This window comes from Lepidochelys kempii, chromosome 25 (assembly GCF_965140285.1).
Source record: "Lepidochelys kempii isolate rLepKem1 chromosome 25, rLepKem1.hap1, whole genome shotgun sequence".
In the NCBI taxonomy this organism is placed as follows: Eukaryota; Metazoa; Chordata; order Testudines; family Cheloniidae; genus Lepidochelys; species Lepidochelys kempii.
In genome coordinates, this window is record NC_136404.1 from 17,968,334 (window position 1) to 17,995,264 (window position 26,931).

General features: G+C 43.2%; 2 protein-coding genes across 2 annotated transcripts in view; one reads left to right on the forward strand and one right to left on the reverse strand.

Annotated features, from left to right (window-relative positions):
* The window catches only part of UBA52 (ubiquitin A-52 residue ribosomal protein fusion product 1), a 32,561-nt gene extending 31,760 nt beyond the window's left edge, over positions 1-801 (reverse strand). Inside the window, exon 1 of the mRNA XM_073324047.1 lies at positions 796-801. The gene's annotated coding sequence lies outside the window, so the exon portion shown is untranslated. The remainder of the gene's footprint in view (positions 1-795) is intronic.
* Positions 802-1,160: 359 nt separating this feature from the next.
* ELL (elongation factor for RNA polymerase II) overlaps positions 1,161-26,931 on the forward strand; it is an 87,863-nt gene continuing 62,092 nt past the window's right edge. Inside the window, exon 1 of the mRNA XM_073324699.1 lies at positions 1,161-1,327. Within this exon, the coding sequence (XP_073180800.1) occupies positions 1,193-1,327 (135 nt within the window). The 5' untranslated portion in view covers positions 1,161-1,192. The remainder of the gene's footprint in view (positions 1,328-26,931) is intronic.

Consider the following 26,931-nt stretch of genomic DNA (forward strand, 5'->3'; position numbering starts at 1 on the left):
CCCCAACTCCAGCCTGAGCCCCAACTCTGAACCCCTCCCCCACACGGATGCACCCCCACTCCAGCCTGAGCCCCAACTCTGAGCCCCTCCCCCACACGGGTGCACCCTCACTCCAGCCTGAGCCCCAACTCTGAACCCCTCCCCCACAGGGGTGCACCCCCACTCCAGCCTGAGCCCCAACTCTGAGCCCCTCCCCCACACGGGTGCACCCCCACTCCAGCCTGAGCCCCAACTCTGAGCCCCTCCCCCACACGGGTGCACCCCCACTCCAGCCTGAGCCCCAACTCTGAGCCCCTCCCCCACACAGGTGCACCCCCACTCCAGCCTGAGCCCTCTGAGCCCCTCCCCCACACGGGTGCACCCCCACTCCAGCCTGAGCCCCAACTCTGAGCCCCTCCCCCACAGGGGTGCACCCCCACTCCAGCCTGAGCCCCAACTCTGAGCCCCTCCCCCACACAGGTGCACCCCCACTCCAGCCTGAGCCCCAACTCTGAGCCCCTCCCCCACACGGGTGCACCCCCACTCCAGCCTGAGCCCCAACTCTGAACCCCTCCCCCACAGGGGTGCACCCCCACTCCAGCCTGAGCCCCAACTCTGAACCCCTCCCCCACAGGGGTGCACCCCCACTCCAGCCTGAGCCCCAACTCTGAGCCCCTCCCCCACAGGGGTGCACCCCCACTCCAGCCTGACCCCCAACTCTGAGCCCCTCCCCCACAGGGGTGCACCCCCACTCCAGCCTGAGCCCCAACTCTGAGCCCCTCCCCCACACGGGTGCACCCCCACTCCAGTCTGAGCCCAGCCGCCGGGGAACCTCTTCCCCACAGTCACATAGTTTGCCTCAGAAACCGTCCATCCACCGCCCGACACTCTCTGCTTCCCACTCTGCCCCTGGGGCCTCTCCCCCACTGCTCTCCGGCTCAGGGTGGCTTCAGGACCACACTACCCACAATGTATAGCGGCCGTCATTTGAATACCCCCCGCCTCTCACTTCCGTACACCAATCGGAAGCCAGCCTTCGCCGGTCTGGCCAATCAGAGCGCGCTTTCCCGCCCACGTGTCCCCTCTCCGCCCAGCAACAGGCTCGCCGGCGGGGCGGGGCTCAGCGAATCGCCTGGTGAATAATCCATGAGGGGGCGTGTCATAGGGCGGGAGGCCCCGCCCGCCCCAGCGCGGAGGGGGAGACGGTCCCAAGATGGCGGCGCTGCAGGCGGAGCGCGGGTACGGGTTGTCCTGCGGGCGGCTCGGCCGGGGCACCCGCGTCTCCGTCTTCCACGTCAAGCTGACGGACAGCGCGGTGCGAGCCTTCGAGGGCTACCAGGGCTGCAAGGTACCGCGGGGCCGGCCGGCCGGGGGGCGCAGCTGGGTATGGGGGGGGGGCTCCTGGACATGAGGGGGGGCGCCCGGGAGGGGGGCCGCCTGGATATGAGGGGGGGCTCCTGGATATGAGGGGGGCTGCCTGGGGGGGCTGTGGGGTGCAGCTGGGTATGGGGGGGGCCGCCTGGATATGAGGGGGGCCGCCTGGATATGAGGGGGGGCTCCTGGATATGAGGGGGGCCGCCTGGGGGGGCTGTGGGGTGCAGCTGGGTATGGGGGGGGCCGCCTGGATATGAGGGGGGCCGCCTGGATATGAGGGGGGCGCCCGGGGGGGGCTGTGGGGTGCAGCTGGGTATGGGGGGGGCCGCCTGGATATGAGGGGGGCGCCCGGGGGGGCTGTGGGGTGCAGCTGGGTATGGGGGGGCCGGCCTGGGGTGGGGGGCAGGCTCCTGGGCGTAGAGGACAGTGGAGTGAGGCAGAGTCTCCCCCCTGGGGTCTCGGGGATCTGACCCCATTCTCCGCCCAGGCAGGGGAGGCAGTGGGAGGACAGGCGAGGGTAGACTGTGCCCCCCCCCGCCCCGCAAGTCCCAGGGATTGTGGGACTGCTTCCCAGGTCCTGCGCTGGTGGTGTTGAGGTTCCTGGTCTAAGGGGAGCTGGATGGGGGGGATCCAGGAGGTGCCCATTCCTGCAAAGGTATCTTCTGTGGGGATGTGCCCCCCCCCATCCCAGCCCATGGGGCTTCTGCCCCAGCTCCCCTCGCCTAGGGGCCTGGATCCCCCTTGTATGCTGTAAGGAGCGGCAGGGGGCACTGGGCTTGGCGTCAGGTCTGGCATAGGGCTTAGGTAGGGTCAAGTAGAGAGAAGATGTTATTGAGGCACCTTGCACACCGCTTTGGTGGTTGTTGGGGGTGTGTGTGTGTGCTGACTGGACAGGTAGGAATCTGGGGTGGTGGGGCTTGGGTCACCTCCATCCAGAAAGGGTTCAAATCCTGGGCTCCCTACCAAGAGCCAGTGATGGGATTTATACTGTGAACTTTCAGACACTGTCCTCCCTCTCTTGGGCTGGGGGCTGTACCCCTCAGGTTACATAGGTGAAGTTTCAATCTGAAAATACCCAGAATTTACACACACCCACCCATCCAGCAGTGAGGCAGAGATCTGTGTTGTACTGAGGGGTTCAGCACCCCAACAATTCAGGGGGTTTTAATCCTTACATATCACAGGGTGATAAGGAAGGGGTGAATCAGAATGTCCTCAATTGGAAAGAGCCCAGATTCCACCCTGGAGGAGCATTCAAGAGAAACACTTCCCAGGAAGGAAGAGGCTACAGCTTTCACTCACTGTTGGATGTTTAACACTGTTGGGTAAAATGGGGAATTTCCTTCTCCTGTCCCTGTCATTGCTGCTGCTGTTCTCGCTAAAAGCTCTGATTTGTCAGCTTCCCCTTCCAGGCAGGCAGATGCCTTGCTCTGACCATAGACAAGGGTTCCATGTGCTCTAGAGCAGACTGTTAATTGCTGGAGGTGAGAAGGGAGCTAGCTTTTCTCTTTCTCTTCATCATTGAGGCTGTATTTTGATATCTTTAAAATTTCCAGGAAGGCTATTGTCAAGATGTTTCCTCAAATTGCACTCAGCTAGCTTATTAGCTACTGTGTAAATAAATACAAATGGAAACACTGGGCATCGTTTACTAGGCTGTCTCTAGAATTAATTTAAAATATACTTTTTTTCTTTGTTCTTATGCAGTCCACATTTTTCTGTCTTCACCTTGCAGGTAGGTGGTAAAAGATGGGACTCTAACCTGTTTGTTAGAAACATCCTGCTTGCCAGTGTCTGTAGAATAAACCATATGTTGTCACAACACTATTTTTAATTTAGGGTGTTGGTTACACCACAGAAGTGAGTTGGGCAATCTCTGCATGAGGGTTAAAGGTAATTACAGTCCCAGGGTTTATCAACTTAACATTGGTAACAGCAATTTATATTTTAATGAGTGTTTATCAGCTTTGTGAAAGGTCAGCAGTGACGAGTGAAGGAAACATTAGGCCTCTAATAGTGCAGTAGCTTTTCTCCAAAATTAGTCTGTCAAGGAAAGTGGTTTTTTGGTGGGGAGGGGGTGGGAAGGAAGGATTTTAGGCAGCTGTGTTAAATATTTTGGGAAACTAGTTTGAGTGCTTGTCACACATGAATAGGGTTGCTTATTTTCTAAATGAAGTGTGGTTTCTATCATTGTTTGGTAGCCAAGGGCTACTAATGGACTTTGCTTTCTGCTCCCCATCTGAAAGAGAGAGACAGTTGGGCTTGTCTGCTACTAATGGTTAAATTGGTAGAAAAGGATGAGAGTTCACTAGTTTGTGTAATAAATAACCTGACAATTTGTGGGCTATTAAACACTTACGTTGTTTCTGTGTTTGTTCTATAAACAGTTTCTGTAGCTTGTTGAACTTGTCGTCTTCCTCTGAAATGTGCTGTGCCAAGAAGCTGTCGTACTGCTCTTTCAGTATATGTGAAGGCTAGTCTTTAATTTCATTTGGGCTTGTAGAAGGTAAATGGAAGGATCTTGCAAAGGGTTTGTCCTGGTCTTTTTGAGTTTAAATCTGGTGTAACTGACTGCAGTATTGCTCTAGCTCTTATCCAAGAAAATGTAAAAATCCAATTCTGTTTATTACCTGAAGTCAGATCTGTTTGGCGTCTGACCTGTCCATATCCCTGTATAGTATGTTAGTGTGAATCCTGTGGCCAGTCTCTGGAATTCTGCCAAAACAGTCAAGATAACAAAGTTATCTCCAGTTACTTTCTGAGTTTGCTCTTTGATTTTTGTAACGCATGTGTTGAGTGTATAGTCCATAAGTGAACAGCCAAAAGGAGTATTTGCCATCAGCTTTTGATTTTTCCCTTCCCCTTGCATGCTTGATAATAGCTTGCACCACTGGCAGATAACCTAGGCAAAGCTAATTTCTGTTCAGTGACTTGGCTTCTAGTTAGAAGCCTCTGAGCAGCTTATTGGACTTCTCCCTCCTAGTTGGGTCTTTGTTGATATATGGTAAGTCATTTTTGGCCCAAGCCACTCTTCCATGTGTTGTTGTACCATTTTCGTTGATTTAGGAGTAATTGAAATATTATTTATAGATAGAGGGTATAAAACTCCTTTTGGAGAAGGGCGAATTACATTTTTAAAATTGTCCATGACCCAAGTGCATAAAGTTAGGGTCATATACTCACCTTGAGCCACAATGGATCTCCCATTGAGGTGGGCATGAAGATCAAGGATATGTTGTGACTCTTGTGTAGTAACAAAAATTGTAGCAATGCTATGTTCAGCATCATTGGGGGGAAGAGGAGAATGCACTTCTAGGACCACTATTATTTCTGCCGTTTGTCTGATCCTTTGCCCATGTAATTACCCTCATGATTGTGGACTTTTGAAAACTAGATGTACAGTTGCACAGCTTAAGTTTGACTCTCTGATTCTGTGTTGTCATTCTGTTTAAGAGCTAATAACCACGGAGATAAAATGGGGCAATATTTCACATCTTAGCCGGAAACAGCTCTGTCTGCAATCCAAGGAAGATGGCTGTGTGTCAGCTTTGCTTTACTCCATCTCCACTATTGGCATATGCATATGTTCTGCTTGGCAGTCACCTTGTGCATCAGGCAGGACACAGCTGCCAGCTTTCTCCTGCCTCCTGTTCCTTCTGGTCAGCCAACAATTCCCATGACTCTCCTGAGACGGTCAGTTCAAGACACCATTGATGCACTTCCTATTTTTCTGTTTGGTTAGCCTGGGTCCTGAACATTGTACAGTACTAGTGTTGACCCATTTCCTAATTCAGGACCAAAGATATGCTCTTAATCCATTCACCACCCTTTTCAAATGTGGCAGAGCCACCCTTTCCCCTTGTACATGACATAAGCCTGTTGTACAACTGAAAACCATAGTACAGGATACTCCCAGTTAGCTGAATAGCATGGGGGGCTGGGATTTTATTCAGATAAATTGAGAGGGCAGGAGCCATTCAGTATTGGAGTGGCCTGGAACAATGACTCCTCCTCTGAACCCTAGCCCAGAGTCTCTGCTGTGCCCCACTCACTCACTTCTGTCACAGCAGCCTGCAGAGGGCTCCCTGTGTTGCCACAGGACTGGTAACACCCCATCCCTGCAGGGGCAAGGTTTGGGACTGAGCAAAGACCTCCAGCCAGGACTCTGCTCTGCCCCATCAGGACTACAGCCTTCCCTGCACCTTGTGCTTACAGGGATCAGGTGTCACTGGCCCTGCTGCAGTGCAGGGAACTCTCTGCAACTTGGCTGTCACAGCCTCATGTCAGTGGGGCCACAGAGGGCTCCCTGCACTGCTGCAGGACCCTGCCCGGCAGGGGGCTTGGTCATCCTCCATGCAGTTCTAACCGGGGGGGGGAGGGTGTCTCAGCTCTATTATCTGAACCTCCACATTATTCAATCCCTTCGTTTTCCTGCAGTGTACGATACATGGGAGACAAGGAAGAGATTCAGATAATGCGGTGGTACAGATAATAGAGTTTTGGCTAAATGGGCATATACTGTACTAAAATGCTTATACGTGACATGTCAGGCTTAAATGTCACGTAGCAACTGGCAAGGTTCTACATCCTGTGGTGGGGTGGGTGAGGGTATGTGGGTAGCATTAAGGCTGATGATGGAACCTCTAATTGTGACTCTCCTAAGGCTCTAGCCTGTAGTTCTTTAAAACTGCAGCTTCACGGTTTAAAGGGCAATATGCTGTGGATGTTTAGAATTAATGTATGTGCTTTCTGTATTACATCTGCTATCAGACTTTCTCCTTTATTTGTGAAGATTGTAGTGATTATGAAATTCAGGAGCTGTGAGTATGGCAAGTGGAGACGATGCAAGCTTCTGTCGCTGCTCCTCAGTCCTAGCCTGCAGGCACTCCTCCACCCCTACTTTTCCATTGTGCCTCTCTTGAGCTGAGGCCACCAGATGAGCCAGACTAGTGAATTTTGGGTTGTGGACTGCCGAAGGGTATCGCCCCTCCGCAGCACGCTCTAGTCTTTTGACTTTAATCCTGGAACTTTGGTCTGTTGATGACATGTGAATCTTCCAGCTTTGGGAGTGAGGTACTGCTCCTGTGCCAGTTGCACTCTTGTTTTTATTTTCAGTCAAATGCCCATTAATTTCTCAGTGGTAAAGTGAAAGCTACCAAAGCAGATGCTGAGTGTAAGAGATCTGGTTCATTTGCACATCAAGTTATTTTACAGCATGCATGGCCACACAGAGTTTTCTTTTTGTTGTCTTGTGGGAAATCAAAAATGAGGCCTTTAATTTTCAGCACGGACTGTTCAAAGGGATGCACATGTCTCGTTGCTTGTTGAGAGCATATAGCTTTTTAATCAAAACCCATTACATTATCTTAAAGCTTTTTGCATAATTACTCCTTCTCTGTAATCTGTCTCTTCTCCTACCTCATTAGTTAACTGATGCCTTCAGTCCATCAAAATTGAAGCATTTATGACATCACTAACATGGGATTATGACATTGCTAAGTGAATCAGTCAGGAGGAGGTTGGTTAGAAAAGGAAACTCGTCTGTTTGCACATACACCCCTTGATGATCAGCAGTGATGGGGCAGGATATACCAAACTTTACTGGTCTGTTAAAACTTCCATTAAAGATTTTTTTTTTAATCTTGACCTGAATGTGCTGCCTTCCATTTCAAGAAAGGGGACAGACAGAGGTTTGAGGTATGTTTTGGCTGTTTCCTTTCAGTTATTTAGGGTAGCTTTTCTCCCAACCATATATCATTTAGATCTGCTCAAATTATAGATTTATTTCTCTACTCTTCAAATTGCATGGGAAGGAATTGTCTATAATTTACATCTAAAGTGACGTACAGTTGCTATGGGATTCAGTGGCAGATTATAAACCTATTATGTGCTTTTTTGTACTGCTGGTAGCTGACTGAAAACTAGGGCTACTTGGTGATATGCCAGTGAAAAGTAGAGAGAACGATATTTTGTCAGGCTATCACTGAAAATAGTAGCAAGAGGAAATCGTATTTGAAAAGTGCTATAGCAAGCTTATGCCTTAAAGAAGGCACACCATTAATTTGAAAATCACAATTCTGTCTTGAAATATTTTATCTATATATTGTAACAAGTAACTCCGAGAGCAAGTAACAGTGAAAGATTAGTGCCCAGTTCTTCATCTGCAGATAGGTCTTAAATCCTGCAAGGTGCTGAGTATTGTGGCACAAATCCAGCAGCTGGATTAAGGCCACTGTGTTCAGCGTCTTGCAAGAAGAAACTCATGCTTATTTCCACCGTTTCCATTGCGTGATCAGTTAACTTCTATATTGCAAATCTCTTATAAACATCAGCAGGGGAACAGAAAAAACATTTTTAAATTCCTTACAAAATACTTTTAAACTTCAGACTATTTGAAGTATGTGTTATCAAACTCTGGCCGTTCAAAATTAGACTTAAGAAAACCCTGTTTGATAGCATCCTTTCAAGACGAGCACTGCGCGCTATTACAAGGTGTATATTCTACGTGGCTTGTATGCTTGCAGTATAAACTAACCTTCGAGCCCGGCCTATTAATGGGTGACCCTCAAACACATGTGTCTCAATCACTTTGAAATGTGTTTTCTTATTTTTTTTTACTTTATCGTAATGCTCCCTGGCAGAGAGACTGCTGCTGTTCTGTCGCAGTCACTCACTCACATAGTAAAGGCTTTTGTCCTGCTAGCAGAGCAATTCTTTGTTACCAACAGGGGAGGAGAGAGTCTTAAAGACCCCAAAAAACAAAACCTAAAATTTGAGAGCTCAGTGTAGAAAAATGGAGGCTGGTCAGTTGTGTTTTATTTCCTCAATAATTTGCACAGTCCCCACTGTGTGCTCTGTGGCAGGGTGAGTTTGTAAAGTATCTCTAAATCTGTTTGTGCATGTTATAAAGTGAGAAGGGAGAGACAGTACATGCATTACCGTAATACCAACTTCTGCCAAATAATCCCTGAAAGAGGAATACATTTTGGCTGATTTAATGGTTTGCAAATAATGCATAAAAGGAGACACTGGGATGCATAGAGTTGCTTTGCAAGAGTAGGTAAAGTTTGGAGCTACACCAGCTATTTTAAGGCTCTATATAGAGTAGTCAGACTTGTACGTGCAATTGTAAGGATGTCAGGGATTGTTTTTTTGGTGTGAGGGAAGAGGGGTTCTCCTTAGTCTAGCATCAGCTGTAATTTCAAGAGCATTAACAACTTTCTGCTTACTCCAGAAATGTTAAGGATAATGACGCTTTTATGAACATCATCCTAACAAAAGGAACCAGATTGACATCCCCCAGACTAGCATCCTCTTGCGCACAGAGCAGGCACAGAATAGACAGCAGTAAAGCCAGTTTTCCCCAACCAGCATGCCTAAACCCTTACCTGGACACATCATGCAGAGAAGGGAGCTTAGATTTTGTAGGAGAAATAACTTTCTGTGGTAGCATTAATGTTGCTTAGAGTATCCCACGCATTAAGGCAGTCTTTGCACATTGTAGTAACTTAGTGTTGCGTGTTGACTGATCTTTAAGAATTTTGGTATAATAAACGGGATGACACCATTCTTCGCAGCTCTTGTCCTAACCTGATAGTTTGTTTTGAGTTCTAGTGCTGAAGTGAAAAGGGAAACGTTAAAAATCCAATGCATTTTGCATTGCCCTAGTGAATAGTCAGGGTTTAGAAAAAACACTGCTGTGTACACTTAGTCTCTCCTTTCTTTGTTTTGGACGGATGCCTTTTTAATTTAAAGAAACCAGATTTGTTTAACTTTGAAAATTGGTCACTGCATATGAATATGACTTTATTTGGCATCCCACCTCCACCCATTTTGAGGCTTCTCTGATCTAGCTACAGTCTGGTGGCTTCTGTTAACCTCAGACGTGCCGCCCCCCTTCCCCTCCACAATCTATACAGCAAAGCCACTTGGCCTTTGTTATCTAGGAGAGAATTTCATGCAGTTTGGACTGTAGCAACAAACTTCAAGTACTTGATGCTAAAGGGCAGCTCCTTGTCTGACAAGGTGATGTTCCAGCTTATCAGCAGCCATGTGTGGCCTCTTTTCATGTGCCCAGCCTACAGCCATCCCTGGGCCCTTTCGTACGGAGAAAAGATAAAACCGTTTCTGATGCATTCGCCTCTTGGACCAACTGGAGTAGAGAAAAGGGGTGGATCAAGTGACTTGAGAGATGTGGTCTGAGGATAGGACTGTGAACCAAGGATTCCTGAGTTCTACTTCTCCTTGAACCTTTGCTACAGATTATGCTATTTATTTAAAGGTAGAGACTGATGTCCCCTTTTTAGATCGATGCAGCTCCATGTGACAGATTAGCGGGTACTACAGAACACTCTAAAACATTTCAGTCATTTCCTATATCTGTTTACTGGTGAAGTCTGATTATTACCACATCCCTTTTAAAAAAAGTTATTCTTTGGAGTGCTGGTTAAGAGCTTTCAAACCCCAAATTCTAGTTCAGTAATGTTTGGATGACATGCCCCTCCTTTGATTAGAGAGAAATCATTTTCTGATACTTACAGCACAGTAAGAAGAGTTTAGTATGGACTAATTAATAGTGTGTAGCAAGAATAAGAATGTTGCACACAACCCTAGCAAAGGATACCAGTAGGGATGGAAGAAATACTGGCTTAATCTACATGGTGTAGATCCTTTGGGCATAAAATCTCCCAATACCCTAAGTGGAAGAAGCTTTCATCTTGATCTTTATATTCCTGCTAGCAGAGGGCCTGCCATTATATGATGGGCTGCATTCAGGAGCTTATGTGCCAGTTGTGGTTATTAGAATCATATTCCACATTTCAGTGCGTAGACTCTGTATGATTTTTGTTGCTGTACCTTTCCAGCTCCTCGGCACAGTTTTAAATTATTGTTGACTCATAGTCACTGTGAAAAAATCAAATAGTCTCTCTGATTTTTTCCACCCCCCCACCCCCAAAAAAGAGAGCAGGGGAACAAGGGAATTGACAAAACTTCACTTGTGTAACCTGTTAGCCACTGACTTTGGCTTTGCTGAGGAAAAACTCACTTGGGCAAGTTGTGTCAAGTAAACCTACTCTGAAAGCACTTTGAAATCTGCAATGGCCTGGAAGTCATACCACTTGGTCACAAGATGACAGGTGTGAGCAAAGATCACAAATTCTTGGTTGGTTCAGTGGGACAAATATCTTTCAGTGAATGAGGTGGATATGAATTTTATTATAAGTGTTTAAAAAAAATACCCAAGGGAAATTAGAGACTCAAATTTAATCTTTCTAAAACTAAAAATAACACTGAGTCTGACTTAAATGCACAAAAGCAAGAAAAGTCCTACTTGAGAATCGTGTAAAGCAGCTTTTTAATTTGAGTCAGAACTGCGCTAGTCCATTTTCAACCAGGAACTTCCTTGCATTTGTGGGTTTGTAAGGTCTTTAATATTTCAGCAAACAAATTCTCAGTGGACTTCTTTCCATTGCCTTCAATGGGAGCAAGATTTGGTGCCATCCCTTGAATCTGTGAATTCGTCTTTAAAAGAGATGGACTGCTGTTATAACTTGAGTGATTTGTACCTAAATCATACTTGACTTACTACTGTGAATAGTCCTACTGAATATAAAGAATAGAAGTAAGATTTTTTTTATCATTAACTCTGACTGGCAGATGGAGCACTGTCTTGATTTGGACTGAAAACAAATTAATCCCATGTGTGAAGCTGTGGTTACCTGGCTTGATGAAAGCTGCATCCATTGAAGAACCTATCTACAGGGAAAGAATGAACCTGGAAAAATATCCACAAATATGGTTAAAGTTCAGAAACATCCTCAGTCTGATGAAATAACTATACTAGGACTTTCTGTGTAGAATGTAAATTAGATCTCACTACTGGAACTAATACAGACTAGTTGGACTTGATTTTGAAAAGAAAATAACCCATGATACCCACAGGGAGAAACTAAAAGGTTGCACATTTAAACTGGTAAAAGGAAATAGTATTGTTCATAACGCATTTTATGGCAGCGAGTTTCATAATTATATCGGGATTCACAAAGGGTTATGCATATGTCTGGCTAATAAGAAAGTTCCATTACATGAGATAGGATAAGAATATAAGGATATAAACTTGTGATTCGAGACATGAGAGACATAAATTGACAGGAATTAGAAAGAAACTTTCTCCAGCACATCTGTCCAAATTTTTTTTATTAAAATTTGGTAGACCTAACTGGTTTAAGTGCGTAATCAGAGAATTAACTCAATTTAATAAAATCACTACAAATGACATGTCATAAGCAGTGTAAAAATGCTTACTCTGTAAGATAGTAACATCCTTTTAAATAGAGAACTCCAGTAATATTACTGTATAATGTTTATCTAACCAAAAGCTCACTGCTGTAATGATTATTGTATTGTCTCTGATACTTACATGGCTAGGATTTATAAAGCTGTTAAAACTTCCCAAATAAAGACATAAGTGAAGGGGGAGAGGGGAGGAAAGAAAGAAAGAAAAGCTTCCTCTTTAGTCAGATTATTCCATAATCTTTTTCATTATGGGGTTTCTTGAACCTTCCTTATAAACATCTGGTTCTGGCCATTGTTAACCAGGAATGCTGGACCAAATGGACCATTCATTTGATCTCACATCACTGTTCCCATATTCCTAATATGTTTTAAGAAGAGATCCGAAAAACAAATTGTCAGTTGAACTTTCAAGGGGTTTTAATGGGGTACTTACAATCTTGGTAAATCCCAAATCCTGATTTATACTTTTTTATCCTTTAAAACAGAAATCTTATTAATCTAGTCTCCCACCTCCTCCACATTGAAAAGCCCCTGATAAGTGTTTCAGTACTTTATTTTAAAGGGACGTTACTCTCAATCTCATCTAGACTTTCGTGAGCTAGTCCTTGCCCTCTGCCTTCCCCACTCTACTCCTGCCCTGGGAGTTACATTATGTGGGATGGACTGTTAGCATCCTGTCCCCATTTCATGGGCAGCCATTCAGTAAGAAGGGGAATCCCTGCCTGTCTGTGGGAATGCAACCTTTCTCTGTTAGACCCCCAGTGTATGGTCTAAGTGGCGTCTGTTCTGCTTTCTGTCGCTCATTCAGGATTTGGGAGTGGGGGATGCTTCCTGTATTGCCACAGCAGTTGCCTGCAGCTGCAGTGATGGAGCCCTGTGGGCTGCCTTTTGTGATGCCATATCAGAAGTTGGGGCTTGTTTCTAGTTTTGAGGTTAAAAGTTTCTGGGTGACCCTTATTGTCGCAGAAAACAACAAAACCCTTAAGTTTTAGTTTGACTCCATAAGAAACAGTTACTAATCCTGACTTTCACTGTATTGAAAAGTGAGAGTGAGAGCAATGTCCTAAGTGGGAGTGAGTGGGAAATCAGTGCAGGCAAGTGACCCTACAATAACAAACCAGTATGTGCAGCTCAGAGTTTAGAAGCAGGTCTGCAATAACAAACCTGGTGTGCTGGAACAAAAATAAGTTTACTAAGGAAGTTGGCTTTTGTTTTCAAGTTTCCAAAGGATTATTGTTGTCAAAGGGTTAGTAGTGAGGATAGTTATATAACATTTATGAAAGTAAATGGGATATCCTTTTAAATCTGCTTGAAATCTGAATTTTAATTTGTGTAACAGTGGCGATTAGGAATTTGTTGCAACTTTTTTACTAGGGGCATGATTCGTAAGTCCTAGAAGAATAAAACAAGAACTTTGTTGTAACTGAGCACACACTACTGATGCCATTTTTAAATAGTGCACAACTGATCTCTACATCAAGATCAACGAAAATGTTTATTTTGTAATTCCTAAAGCTGAAAAGTCTTAACTCCCACTTACCAGGAAGAGTTACTGCTGATATTTTGCTGTGTATAGACTGGTGGTTAAGGTTTATTTGTACGGCCTTCCAATTGATACTCTGCAACCCTTTGCAATGTAGAGAAACCCACTGTGGTAGTACCTACCTGTCTAGAGATTAAACTGCATCTTTCACATATGCAATTGTGGAGCCAATGCATCCAGTCCAGTATTGAGAAGCTTTTTTTAAAATTTAATTTTAAAATAAAGCTTGGATGAACTGACAGCAAAGAAACTGTATCTAACCTCAAATGAGCTCAGATATCTCAGCCATTTGTTTTCTTAAAAGAATCCACTATCATTCCAATTACCATTTATTTTGAGGCTAAAAATTCTGATCACATAACTGAGTGAAGGTTCAATAGCCATACTGTGGTTTTCGTATGTGCATTAAACGACTCACTCTGCTCAGTGAAAGAGATTCTGTGTCTGCTAGGCTGTAAAAGTCTCTCGAGGACATTTAAGCTTGTACCACTGCAAGGTTTGATGCAGGGATGTGGTTTTTTGCTGTTTAGTTAGCAGAGGTAGTATATTTTTACTGTTCTTATCTTAGACTTTTGATGCTCACTTTTGGAATCCCTTGTAACCATTAACGTCCACAGACTGCCTGGTGGGGAACAGAGCAACATCTGATTTTAAGGGCAGATTTCTTTAATTTAGAAGTTTTTCTTCTACTGTTTGTCAGTTTATTTTTGGAATGGATTATGTTACTAATCAACCTGGCAGTGCAAATAAAAATGTAGTTAGAACAGTGCTAGTTTTGTGTGTTCTCATCCAGAAGGTCTATTGAGGGGAAGGGAGAGCCTTACTTTACTCAACAGAGGCCTTTCCAGCCAATTAAGTGTTAGTAGGCAGGAAGGAGTCCAGCAGCACAGAGAGATGGTGGTTTTATCTTGTCAGCAGCACACAGTAATTGGAATGGGGAGGGAAAGATGGTTAGGCAGATGAAATCATTGTGAAGTTAATTTGTCTGCTTTGCATAACATAGTCAACTTTGATGGAAACAACCCAGTATCATTCCAGTGGAAGTGTTGAGTGTTTGCAATGACTCTATTTCTCGTTAATCTGCAAGGAAGAACTAGTGGTTTCCCTGAATTTCTGTGACTCAGAAGAGCCCTGATGGAGTATAACTGTGCTCTTCAGTTCATGTTGTGTTTGATGTTTACTAAGACTCAAAGCACCTTGACCTAGCTGGCGATGCTGTTTGAAAGCATGGTGGAAGCTAAGTTTAGACTCTTGGCTTCCTTTCTTATGGTTGGGATGGATTGTAGGGGGGTGGTGGGATTTCTTCAGGATTTCCTTGATTCTTGTTCCTCTACTGAGGGTCGTGTGCTTTGCATTGCAGCCTACTTTCATCTCCATGTTGCTTCAACTGTACAGGCTAATTATTTAAGAAAGATAAAAGTAGCAATAAGATCTAGATGCCCACAGCAGTAAAACCAAGAAAACCAGTTCTGGCTGTTTGTCCCAGGCTCAGCAGTGCATGTGGTGAGGCATGTGCCATGGTTGGACAGTTGGGAATGTTAAGTCCATCTGAACTCTCAATTGCATTGCTGTAGTCCCCCTGCAACAAAAGGAGTACAAATTATTATTATTATTAGTAAGGATCACAGTGACACTTCTGTCAGCCAGCTAAGATCATTCTGTGGGCAAGCAGTCATCTGAAGGAACCTTGTATTTTGGTTAGCGTATTCTAAAACAAATGAGGTGTTTTCTTTACCCTACTTGGAGGCTTGGAATTACCATATTTTCATTAAAAGAATACAGAGGAAAAAACCCTCTTTAAAATTCCATCTTGGTGTGGTGTTTAATATCCATTAACTGACAGTCAATGGAATTACAATCACTAATGTTTACTTTGTGTAATTATGATGTTGAGAATGGTGTACAGAACTGGTGTCATTGCTACCCTTCGGTTAGATTATCACTTGCTGTATATAGTATATACTTGCTGGTCTACTGGCTAAACTTTCTTTTGTAGAAACTAACTGCCAGAACTTCAGTGTAGTAGTTTCTGGAGCCTGGAAGAGAGCCTGGAACTTCGTTTTTAGTACAAAGGTCATTTTAAAGCCAGACAGATTTCAGGTCAGTGACCTACAACTTCATGGGGGTTACAAATGGCCACTAACTGCCTGTAGTTGGAGGGACTGTAATAGATTGCATTTCTGAGTGAGAGTACAAGGAGTCCTTGGACTTACAACGCCCAGCTTAAGTCGGACGCCACTAATGACACTTTCCAATTGACTGCTTGTTTTGCTCTTACGATGCTGGATCTGCATAAAGTTTGCTTGCAATCACTTCTTGGGTTATACTGGTATGGAGCTGGAAGGGGTTGCTTCTGATTGGTTTTGAGGCAGCAGCGTAGCTTGTTGCCAGGTAGGGTTGCTGCATGTTTTTGATTGGCTCCCAGTCCCGGGCTCAGCCAGTCAGAAAGCTTGAACAGTGATTGGCTGTGGCTCAGCATGTTTGCCATTCTCCCTGGCTTTCTGAGCCTGCATTGCCAGCATTCGGAGCAGCACATGTGCCTCGATATGTTCGTTAGAATGCTGCTTACAAAATACAGTGCACAGTAAATACACGGATGTTGCAACGTGGGTCATCTATAATTTACTTAGTACAAAAATCTGGGTTATTGTGAAAAGAAAAGGAGGACTTGTGGCACCTTAGAGACTAACCAATTTATTAGAGCATAAGCTTTCGTGAGCTACAGCTGTAGCTCACGAAAGCTTATGCTCTAATAAATTGGTTAGTCTCTAAGGTGCCACAAGTCCTCCTTTTCTTTTTGCGAATACAGACTAACACGGCTGTTACTCTGAAACCTGGGTTATTGTGGTATCAAGCCTTGGTTCAGGAACCAACCCCCCCCATACCATTGATTCCTATGGGAAAAGCGGTTTCGACTTCCTCAGAATTGCATTGTAACAAACTTACAGGAGTTGCAAGTCAACAGCATGCATGTTACCAGATTGTGTCAATCTGTCTGTGGAAAAATACGTAAAATTCACTTGTATAAAAGGCTTTGTTACTACTTGGCTGTTTGTCGTGACTCTGTGTATAAATGAAGCACTGGTATTTGACAGTAAAAACTGTTGTTCACAATGGTCACTAACCCTTTTCTAAAAACAGATTATTTAAAAAGCTTTCTATCACATTTTAGACCTTGTGAGCTGTAGGGAGGATCCTTTTCACAGTAGTTCTTAATGCTGAGTCTCATCTTTAAAAAGGAATTCCTTACTTGTATTTCTGAAAATATCTTGTAATAAAAGTGAACATTTTAAAGTTAAAATAATCAAAGACAAAGTTAACTTTGGCAATTCACTCAGTTTAGATAATGAAGAGTTCTGGTTTTCACATACTACTGCAATACTGCAATTTTTGACTGCTCACTTTTCAGGGGATTATTTCAATCCAAACTATATATGCCTTTTTTTTTTTTTTTGGAGTGTTTAAAACAATATAAACCACTTCCCAAAAACATTAGATCATCTCTGATATTTTTGATTTTTGTAAAACTGCTTTTCTACTAACTTAAATTTGATACCTAAACTGCCTGACTGTTTTCCTTTAACAAGATTAAAAACTGTGGATGTTCTAAATTATGAGTGTGTATTTATTTCAACCAATTCTGCCTGTTTAAAAGCAACCCCTCAAATGAATGATTTGATATTAGGTTAACAATAACCCAACTGGTACATGTATGCTGTGACGGGGGGTGACAGTGTTAGGTCAGTGTAGTGACTTCTCTTTTACACGTTCAGTTTATAGATTGTTTACATTTTGCTTCTCATTTTTCAAATGTTTAGCATTATGCTGTTTTCTTCAAGCTCTATAGAATAGACACGCTTAAGGGGAATATTACCAGCTGACACTTATTCTGGTGCAGTTGTCACATGTTAAACTTCAAGTAATAATGTGAATTTGAGTATAAAGCTAATACAAATATTTTAATAAAGGAATGGAACTTTTATAAGCAAAACATTTTGTCAAGTCTTCTGAAAATGACCTTACGCTCAATATCTGAACTGTCATTGGTATCATAGGTGTTGGGGCTCTGAACTGACTTCTTAACTTGTCTTGGGTGCAAGTGGAATTCAGCGAGGGTGGAATCTTGATGTCTGTAGTGTAATGGGTGAGGAGAACTCAAAACTGCAATTTTGAGAAACTCTTGCACTTTAAATGCCTTATTTCCCAGGGAATTTAGTCTGTATTTTGAACGTTTTTAGTGTTTTCTATTGAATCAGGCCTGAAAGTCCATTCTCGCTGGTTTCTGTGTGGAAAACTTACTTGCAACGGCCTGTTGTTGGGTTGTGTTTATGTAACTTTTGTATAGGACGTGCTACCTTATCGCCTATATTGGACTCCAAAATGGCAGGCTGAAACGGCTATGTTGGAGTATCTGTGCTGTGAACCCTCCCTCAGTTTTCTCCAATGTTTTTTCAACTTTTCAGTTTTTCTTTCTAGCTTTCCAAGGGCTCAGTGTTCTCTTCTCGAACTCCATTACAAGTGGATTTTTACCAGAGCAGTCTCAAATTTTTTACATTCTTCCATTGTTGTAGGGTTCTACCAGCCTTAGTTGGTTGTCTTCCCTTTATTAGTTTACAGCTGAAAATGTTTTGTAACTTGCCTGGTTTTTGCCTACTATGCAAAGCACTAGTAGGCTAGTACAACTGTTCAGCCTTTTAGAACTAGTTGATTAAAGGGCCATCGGTAACTAAATTTTCAGAGGTGAGGTTGACTACCTATTGTTACACTAATGGAAAGAAATGATTTTTCTCCATTTTTTGCTTTGTTTCCTTTGTACATTTGATAGGAGTTTGTGTATAGTCAATTCTTTCCCTTGTATAGTCAACCCTTGGTGAGCCTTTCACTTAAAAACAAATAGTTTAAAAATTAGTAAAATAACTGTAAATACTCAAATTGGAAAGGGAGCAAAAAGGGCAGATGTATTACTTGGGGTTATTTAAACTACTTTTTTAAATGACTAGACTTCAACTTGATGGGGTCCCTTCAAAATCTTTTTTTTTTTTTTTAAATAAACGCTGTTGGTGAAAAGGTGCTTGAGGGCTCAGTGAAACCCACTAGGTAGTGTTAAAAGGAAAGGACAATGATGCTCGTATGCACACATCCATTTTGGCAGTAATTGCCCGGCTAGCAACAAATGCTTAGTTGTGGAAAAATAATCAGCTTCTTTGACATGACAGTGATAACCAGAAATAACCATTTAGAACTGTCAAGAGCTCCAGAATGACAGTGGATTTTAGATTTTTCCCATTTCTGGTATTACTCTAAAGATACTGATTAACTTCCAGCTTTCCTTTGAGGATTTGAGTGCTTGGCAGATATTAATAAATTAAGCTTTACAGCACCCCTGTGTATCACATAAGTTGTTAGCCATCTTTTACAGAAAGAAATGGGAGCACAGCGGTAAAGTGGCTTCACAAGGTCATGCAAGCCTGTGGCAGGAGGAGAAATGGAACCATGGTCCTGACTCCAAATCCTGTGCTCTGGCCACTTGATAAAACTTCCTCAGCATAAGTACTTTATTTTTTTGAAGATGTTTTATGATGGAATAACTTGTTATTGTGCTAATTTATATATATATTCTCTCACTTTTTCTTGGAGTGGGCGAGAAGGGGAGTGGTGTAAAGTTGTGGAAGAAACAGACTTCCATAGGACAATTTTTTGCTACATGTGGGAAAGCATCTCTTTCTTTTCACAGTCCAGGATTTTGTACAGTACAAAGATTGAAGCCAAAATAAACAGGGAGCATAAATAAACAGTCTGTAATATTAAGCAGGGCCTGTATTTGATACGGTTCAGCATGGAAAAGATTTCTTTGAACTACTTTACTATTGAAATGGAGAGAAGCAGTGGTGACCTTTTTTTTAAACTAATGTCAAAGTTCATTAGTTTTGGCCGAAGCATTTCAAACAAAAGCCAATAGGGAAAGGATGGAAGGTTGACTGGGTCAGTCACCATTCTTGTTCAGTTTGTATGAGGAAATTTGCCATAAAACTCTCAGTAGCTCTTGATTTGGGGAAATGTGGTATAGAAGACAAAGGGCTTGTTTTTCTTTCGGCAGATGCACGTAACGTGTATTAACTGTAGTTGCACTTCCATACTGTATTTATATGGCACTATATACAGGAGACACTTCTGTCCCCTCTGGAGTGGAACATGGCAGCTGTTTAACCATGCATTACAACACTAAACAAAAGTTTGGAACAGGAACTCAGGAAGAATACCATAACAAGTTGAGGAAAGGGATTTTTAAGCAGGGTATAAATGATCAGAGCCATAAGTTAATACCCCTAGTGAAAAATGCTATGTAATTTCCATTGTCCACAAATGGCCAGGAGTTCTGATTACTTTCAGAAGACAAGTAAATGTGATTTTAAAAATAAACCAGGAATAATTAGTCTAAAATGTTTATTTTGGAAAGGTTAATTGGTGAAGAGTATTGTGAAAGATGCCTTGCTTTTCCAGTCTGTGTGGGAAATCCCTCACCACCTCTAAACTATCTAGGAACCTAGCTCACTAATGAATTATGTATAGTTTAAAATTTTCAGTGTACTTCAGACAGTTCTTAACTCTTCTCTCTTTTCTTCCTGGCCACATCTCGTTTGTTTCCCTCATGAGAGGTGATCGCATCTCAAGCGTCTAGTAAGTAGTTCAGGAAAGCTCTTCTCTCTTGGAGGGAGTACAGAAGCCTGATCTCAAACTGCCTCAGGGAAATGGCTTTTAAAATATTAATATAATGAAGTTTAACTGATAATACTGATTTTGGATCTCAAACTGCTTAAAATCTGTAGGGGAAAAATAGCAACTCTATTCACCTTTTAACGGGGTTGGGAATTTTGGAATATTCAGTTTCCTTCTACTGTATTTTTCATTCCTTTCCTAATTTAACAAGATCTGATAATGCCAATAAAATACTTCTGCAGAAAAGCCAGTGTTGCATCAAAGAGATTTTCTAGGGAGTTTTGAGTGTGAATGTCTTCATGGGAATCTTGCCAGAACTGAGATTTCTGTAAACTAACTTTCAATTCAAAGGAGACTTCCTGAACTTTTATATACAGTGAGCTGCATCATTTGAGCTTCTTGAGAGATAATGTTAGTAATTATAACCTTAACACCATTGAACAATTATAACATTTTTTTCTAAATTGCTAGGTACACTTTACTGGTGTGAAAGTTTTTCTGCCTTGTTGCTTAAGAACTCTACCCTTTGGTTTTAGAAGCAAAAATCACAAAAGGAAAGATCTGTTTTGTTGGTACACACTTTGAAAATGCAGTCATTTCACCTTTTGTCCCTATCCTATTTTTGAGCTGCAGAGCAATCTTGAAATCTGCTGGTGATTCTACCAACAGAACTATGCTAGAGGGTACATGGTTGTGCTTTGCGATATAGAGGTGCTGGCCTTTAGAGCTGGCCTAAATTCTGACTTAGTCTTTCTAAAACATTTTCCCCTTCATAAGCAAATCACTAGATTTCTGCTATTTTTGTAAGAAATGGGTTTAGGGAACTGTTGCATTAATGCAGAATGGATTTTTCCTAGAGTTGTATTATATCATCCTTTACAAGCAAATAAGTGTAGAACTTTTTTATTTCCATTTTCTACTTCTATTTCTTGACTGTGAATTTGCCAGCACAGCATAATACTCTCAAGCTCTCTGGGAAATAGTGTTTCAACTTGTTTTATACTCTCCTGGTATTGGCTTTTATTGCTGCTAGTCTGAGAGTTTTAAGAACTGTCTTGTCAATATAAACAGAGCGGGAGAAGAAGAACCCCCCTTGAATAGCCATGTTTAACAGGCGTTCCCATTGTGGATGGGAGTGCTTTCAAATGCTCTCACTAACAGTAACTTACATCAATGTAGCAGGCTGCTGGGCTGTTCCGAATGATCACACTATATCAAGAATTGTTGGGTGCGGCTTGATCCTCTGAGGTGCAAGGCCATTCAGCTCCATTGGATGGTGGTAAGACTTGTGAGCACTTGAGGTTTGGCCTACTATTTTCTGGCAAATAAAACATTAAGGAGCCTAACTTTGCTTCCATAGTCAGTGGGAGTTTTGTCAGTGGGAGTTTAGTCAGTGGATAAGTATATTTTCCCCAGCTAGTCACCTCCAGACGACTTAATTCTTTTGTGGCACTCTGAATTTTAGCATGGCAAGGTGAGAGTTCTTGATTGCCATTTGTCACGGAGTCCCTGGGCGATGCTCTGGAACTGCTCCCCACAAAGCCAGTCAGGACTCTGGGGAAGTCTCCTTTCTGTGAGCAGACTGTCTGCAGGACACACAGCTTCCACCTTCCTGGGTCTGACCTCAGAGCATTCAGCATCCTCTCTGCCCCTCCATGCGCTTCCCACAGTGAGTCCGGCCAGGCGGGGTCCTGGGGAAGCCAGAGGGTCCTGCACCCCAACTCCACAGTCAGTCGTAACTCTCAGCCAGCCAGTAAAACAGAGGTTTATTAGACGACAGGAACATGGTCTAAACCAGAGCTTGTAGGTGCAGAGAACAGGACCCCTCAGCTGGGTCCATTTTGGGGGGCAGTGAGCTAGACAGCCATGTCTGCCCTTCACTCCATGTCCCCAACCAGCCCCAACTGAAACTCTCTCCAGCCCCTCCTCCTCTGGGCTTTGTCCCTTTCCGGGCCAGGAGGTCACCTGATTCCTTTGTTCTCCAACCCTTTAGCTCTCACCTTGCAGGGGGGAAGGGCCAGGCCATCAGTTGCCGGAAAACAGGGTGTTGGCCATTCTGTGTCCAGACCCCTGCACGTACCTGCCCTCTAGGGCTCTGCAACGATCATACACCCTTATCCCACCACCTAGATAACTTAAGAACTGCATAGGGGAAACTGAGGCACCCCCACAATATTCAGAGGAAACATTAAGAACAGTCCCGCTTCGTCACGTTGATTGCCATTCCTCTGGGTGGATTTACTCAGGATGACCACCCAAAAAAACCAACCAAACAAAAATAGAGTTCCACAAACCTTATTGGAATGGTTTTAATTAGTAAATATTATCAGGAGCTCTCTTATGGTGAGGCTTATTTTTCATCCATGGTAAAGATGACAGAAATATTCAGAACGTGAGTGAACAAAACAATTAAATATAAATTAAACTGTAGCAATAAGGCCTTCCTGCATTAAATAAAAAGCAATTACATCGTGATAAAGTAGTAGTTGTCCAAAGGTAAAACAGTGACATGTTCCAGAGTTTTCTTTTTCTACAAGCTACTGAATCCTTTCAGTTCAGGTATTTTCTGCCTTCAGTAAAAACTGTATAGGTGAGTAGAAATTAAGTCTAGTCACTGTTTAGCCAAAATCACAACTGAGATGAAGATAATACTTAGATATGTTATTGTAAGGACAATGGCTCTAATTTTTGAACTCTTAACATAAGAACTTTGTTTCTGAAAGTATCAGAATGCAACTTGTAAGCATACTGGTGGGCTTCTTCTGCAATGCATGCAGCTTACCCTGGAAATTGTCATTCCTGTCTAATAAGATTACATTTAAAATGGCACAGTAAAGTTTTCCATTATTAACCTAGTTTCAAATTCCAGTGGGCTGAAATCCTGACACTCTCTGGGGGGAAAAACAAAGAAAAAACAATCTCTCAAACTCCTGCATATTTTTAGGGGGTTGTGTGTGACCAATTAGCTATTTTCTTATTGATGTTTAGGATGGTAACTTGAATTAATAGTAGGCAAATGGCCATTTTATTAAGCTGTCATATATTGTGTAGATATAGAATGCTAAACAGGTGTGAAATATTGTGGCCAAAGTTTCCAAACTTGGGAGCCTAACCACATACCCTGATTTTTCATCGGCACTAAGGACCGGTAGCTGTCATTGACTTCAATGGGAATGGTGGGTGTTTGGTGTTCGGGTTACGAGACTAATTGCACCTGGTGTTCTCTTGGAGTGCACCCCATAGGTTTCAGGCCTCTAGACCAGGGGTTCTTAACCCTTTTCTTTCTGAGTCTGTCCCCCCCCCACATGCTATAAAAACGCCACAGCTAGACCACCTGTGCCACAACTGTTTTTCTGCATATAAAAGCCAGGGCCAGTGTTAGGGAGTAGCAAGCAGGGCAATTGTCTGGGGCCCTATACCACAGAGGACCCCACAAAGTTAAGTTGCTCAGGCTTTGGCTTCAGCCTTAGGTGACGGGGCCCCAGGCTCCAGCCCTGCTTGGTGGAGCTTTGGCTTTCTGTCCTGGGCTGCAGTGGCCCTGCTTGGCGGCCCACCTAAAACCTGCTCATGGCCCCCCCCAAAGGAGCCTCTGGTTGAGAACTACTGCTGTATACATCATGACTCAAGGTGGAATCATGATTCTCCCATTCTCAAATCACCCTTGAACTGCAGTCCCCTGGTATTAACCATGATTACTGCAGCAGGCCTGACTTGACTGCAGGCACTGAAGATCTGTTCCCTCCAGGAGCAATGACAATGGCATCCAGTGACCCAACAGTTGTCTTACAGCATTTATTTTGAACAAAAACATTTGACAGACTGCAAACAATAAACCAGTTTCTCTGCATGCCTGCCTTTTCCAAAGGCTTCCCATTCTCTGGATGTTTGGGAAGAGACAGCTCTTTCAGACTCCTCCACAGCTTCTCTGTCAACCTGTCCCCCTGATGGTTGACCTCTCCTCTCCCGAGAAGGACTTTTTAACTGTTAAGTGTTTGTGATCATTGGGTTTCTAGCTTGGCAAAAGAAGGCTTGCATCTTCATGGGAGACATGATGTAGAATCTTCAGAGCTAATAGTTTCCCATGTTGTCTTGTAATTGCCCTCAAGTTTCTGCTCAGAGGTTGCTTATCTGGATCCATTGTGTTGCTTCCCTGTTTGTTTTTCTCACAGCTCCCTAATAAGCTAGATAATACGTTTATCCAGAAAGTATTGTTGTATATTGGGTTATAATTTCTCGTCACTGACCAGGTCACACATAGCGTACATAAAATCTTAATCTCTGTATTAGATTACATAGCAATTCCACATCCATCACACTTGGCACTTGTGAAAATCCATTGGTTTAGTAAGTGTCTAATCTCGGGCACTATTTTAGTTTACTTGCTTAATCTTTAGCATGTGCTAAAGTCACATCCCATTTATTTTGAAAAATGTTTCTGTAAGGAATTGAACTTCTTGCATTTCTCCTTCTGAAAACACCCCTGAACTGTACTTACTGTGTGCAGCGTTTTTGTTGGAAGACTGTATCTTGTTTTTTCTTAATGTCTTAGCTTTTTGGTTGCAAGCAACGTTTACTCTAAGTCCCCGGATTTTAACTGGGTGTTCAGTGAGTTGATTTCATTACCAAAGGCGCCTTTCACAATATTTGTCGTCTGGTGCTAAAAAGAGGTTCAGAATATCACATCTCGTGTCTCAGAGGCATCTGTTCTCTTGGGCGTCTTATTTTTGTACATCCAGTGTAAGTAAAAACACAGTATGGCTCTGCAGCGAGGTGAAAATTCTCTCAAGAACAAGAGCCTTTAGTGAAGTGAAGTTACACCAGCACTGAAGTTGAAATTTAAAAGTTTTCACTGTGCTTAAAGGGAAGGTTTATGTAATTTAAAACCATTCTGTAAACAAATCATAGTAATGTTTCATTCAAATATTAATGACCAGTGTTAGAGCTCTTATTTAAAACCCTCTTATCAAACAGGAATACTAAGGAGCTTAAATGACTGAATTGTTAATTTGCCTCCAGTGGACCTCCTCCATATCAGACAGATGGGGGTTATGCAAACCTGCTGCCTCTGCCCTATAGTTTTGTCTCCCCAGCAGTCAGCTGTAGGGCTTTTCTGAGGGAAATTCCAAGTTTTATTTTAAATTTCTGATAGCAGTTGGGGCTCAGTGTCTGTCAATCTTAGTGGTGTTCCAGGACTGCATTTTCCTTTTGGGGAGATTGCCCTCTCAGCGTTGCTTCTCCTTCTGAGGCATTTGAAGCAGCTGCTGTCCCTACAAGCTTCAAGGAAAGAGGTAGGCCAAGAGCCAGAGGTGGTCTCTGGCTTCACCCCCTTATCAAGTCTTTCACTGGAGCTGTGCAGACACGAGGCAGGCAGGGTTGGAGAAACTGCCTCAAGGGGTAAGCAGCTTCATGAGAGGAGTGATAATGGAAGGGCAGCCTGCCAGATGGAAGATTGTGCCTAAGTCCCTAGAGCCCGCTTTAGCAGCCACACTTTGGACTGCAGAGCTCAGGTGCCTCCTTCCCTATGCATGATCTTGGAACCTCATTCTGTTCCTTACAGAACTATCCGGATGGAATCTCTCTAAGAGGTATCCTCATGCTATCAAAGTAGACTTCCTGATAGTGATCTCCAGTCAGACAAGTTTTGAAATTAGGAGCTTTCTGAAATGAGACGCCTAGTGTTGTACTTTTAATTAAGACAAGCCGATCTCCCAGATGTTTCAGCATTCATTCCCAAAGTAAATTCAAGAAATATTCTTCCTTCTGATAAGTGTCAAAGTCTGCACCTTTGGAGCACTGACAGTCTAAGGGAAGAGAAGTACATTCTCCTGTACTGAGACCTGCTAGGTGTCCGTCAGTACATAAATTTACCAAGAATCTGTCAGTCATCTAGTCTTCGGCCAAAGCCATACTTTTGGTAGAAGTCTTCTCCATGCCTTAGTACCCAGATGAAGATGGAGGATATATAAAATACCTTATTTAGATGCCTGTATTTAAGGATAAACCTGCTTCCCACCCTGGAGGCACAGGGTGTGAAGATCCATTTTTATTTTTATTGATCTGTGGACCACAGAATGATGAAGAATAGGAACACTTATCTATACTTACCTGAAAATGGCCTCTCCAAGTAATAAGGTTCTTGCCCAGGAGATACCGATCATCCCAAATAGAGATGAGAACTGATGTCCAGAGACTTGGGTTTGTTTCAGTAGTGGGAATTTCCCATGGTCTGCATTAGGAAAAATCATACTCTTTCCTCAAAGTGTATTGAATACAATCTGTAATTTAGGAGAATAGAATGGAATTATCTTGGCTATGGAATCTATCTCAACTGGTGGGGAGCTTCAGTGCCAGAGTGTTTCCCTGCTGCTGGTGAGTGACAGGTCTGGTTGTGCCCCAAGTTGCAAGCAGGCTGAAGTACCCATTGTACTGGATCTGTGGACTTTATTATGTGAAGAAAGGAAGCTTTCAAGTAAGCACAGATAATTTTTCCTATTCTGCAAACATTTACGCGTGTGAATAATTTAACTCATATGAGTAGTCCTGTTGACTCATGTGGTACTAGTGTAGTTTTTCTTGTTTAGTTGGTGATCTGTCTGGTGATAAGCTCTCACCTGTACATAAGTGCTTCACCAAAACTTGTAGATGTTTATTGCAGCATTCCAATATTGCAAAATTCAAGAGGACCATTTTAAAATCAGCCTTTGTCCTAACTCAGAACATAAGAATGGCCGTCCTGGGTCAGACCAAAGGTCCATCTAGCCCAGTAGCCTGTCTTCTGACACTGGCCAGTGCCAGGTGTCCAAGAGGGAATGAACAGAACAGGTAATCATCAAGTGATTCATCCCCTGTCGCTCATTCCCAGCTTCTGGCAAACTCCTGTGCATATGGCTAAATTAGTACTTGGGAATATGATGAGGCTAATAGCTACGTGGCTCTGGGAAGAAGGATAAAGGAGTTTGAGGTATAAGTGGTGGTCTTGTCCATCCTCCCCATGGAAGGAAAAGGCCTGGGTAGAGACTGTC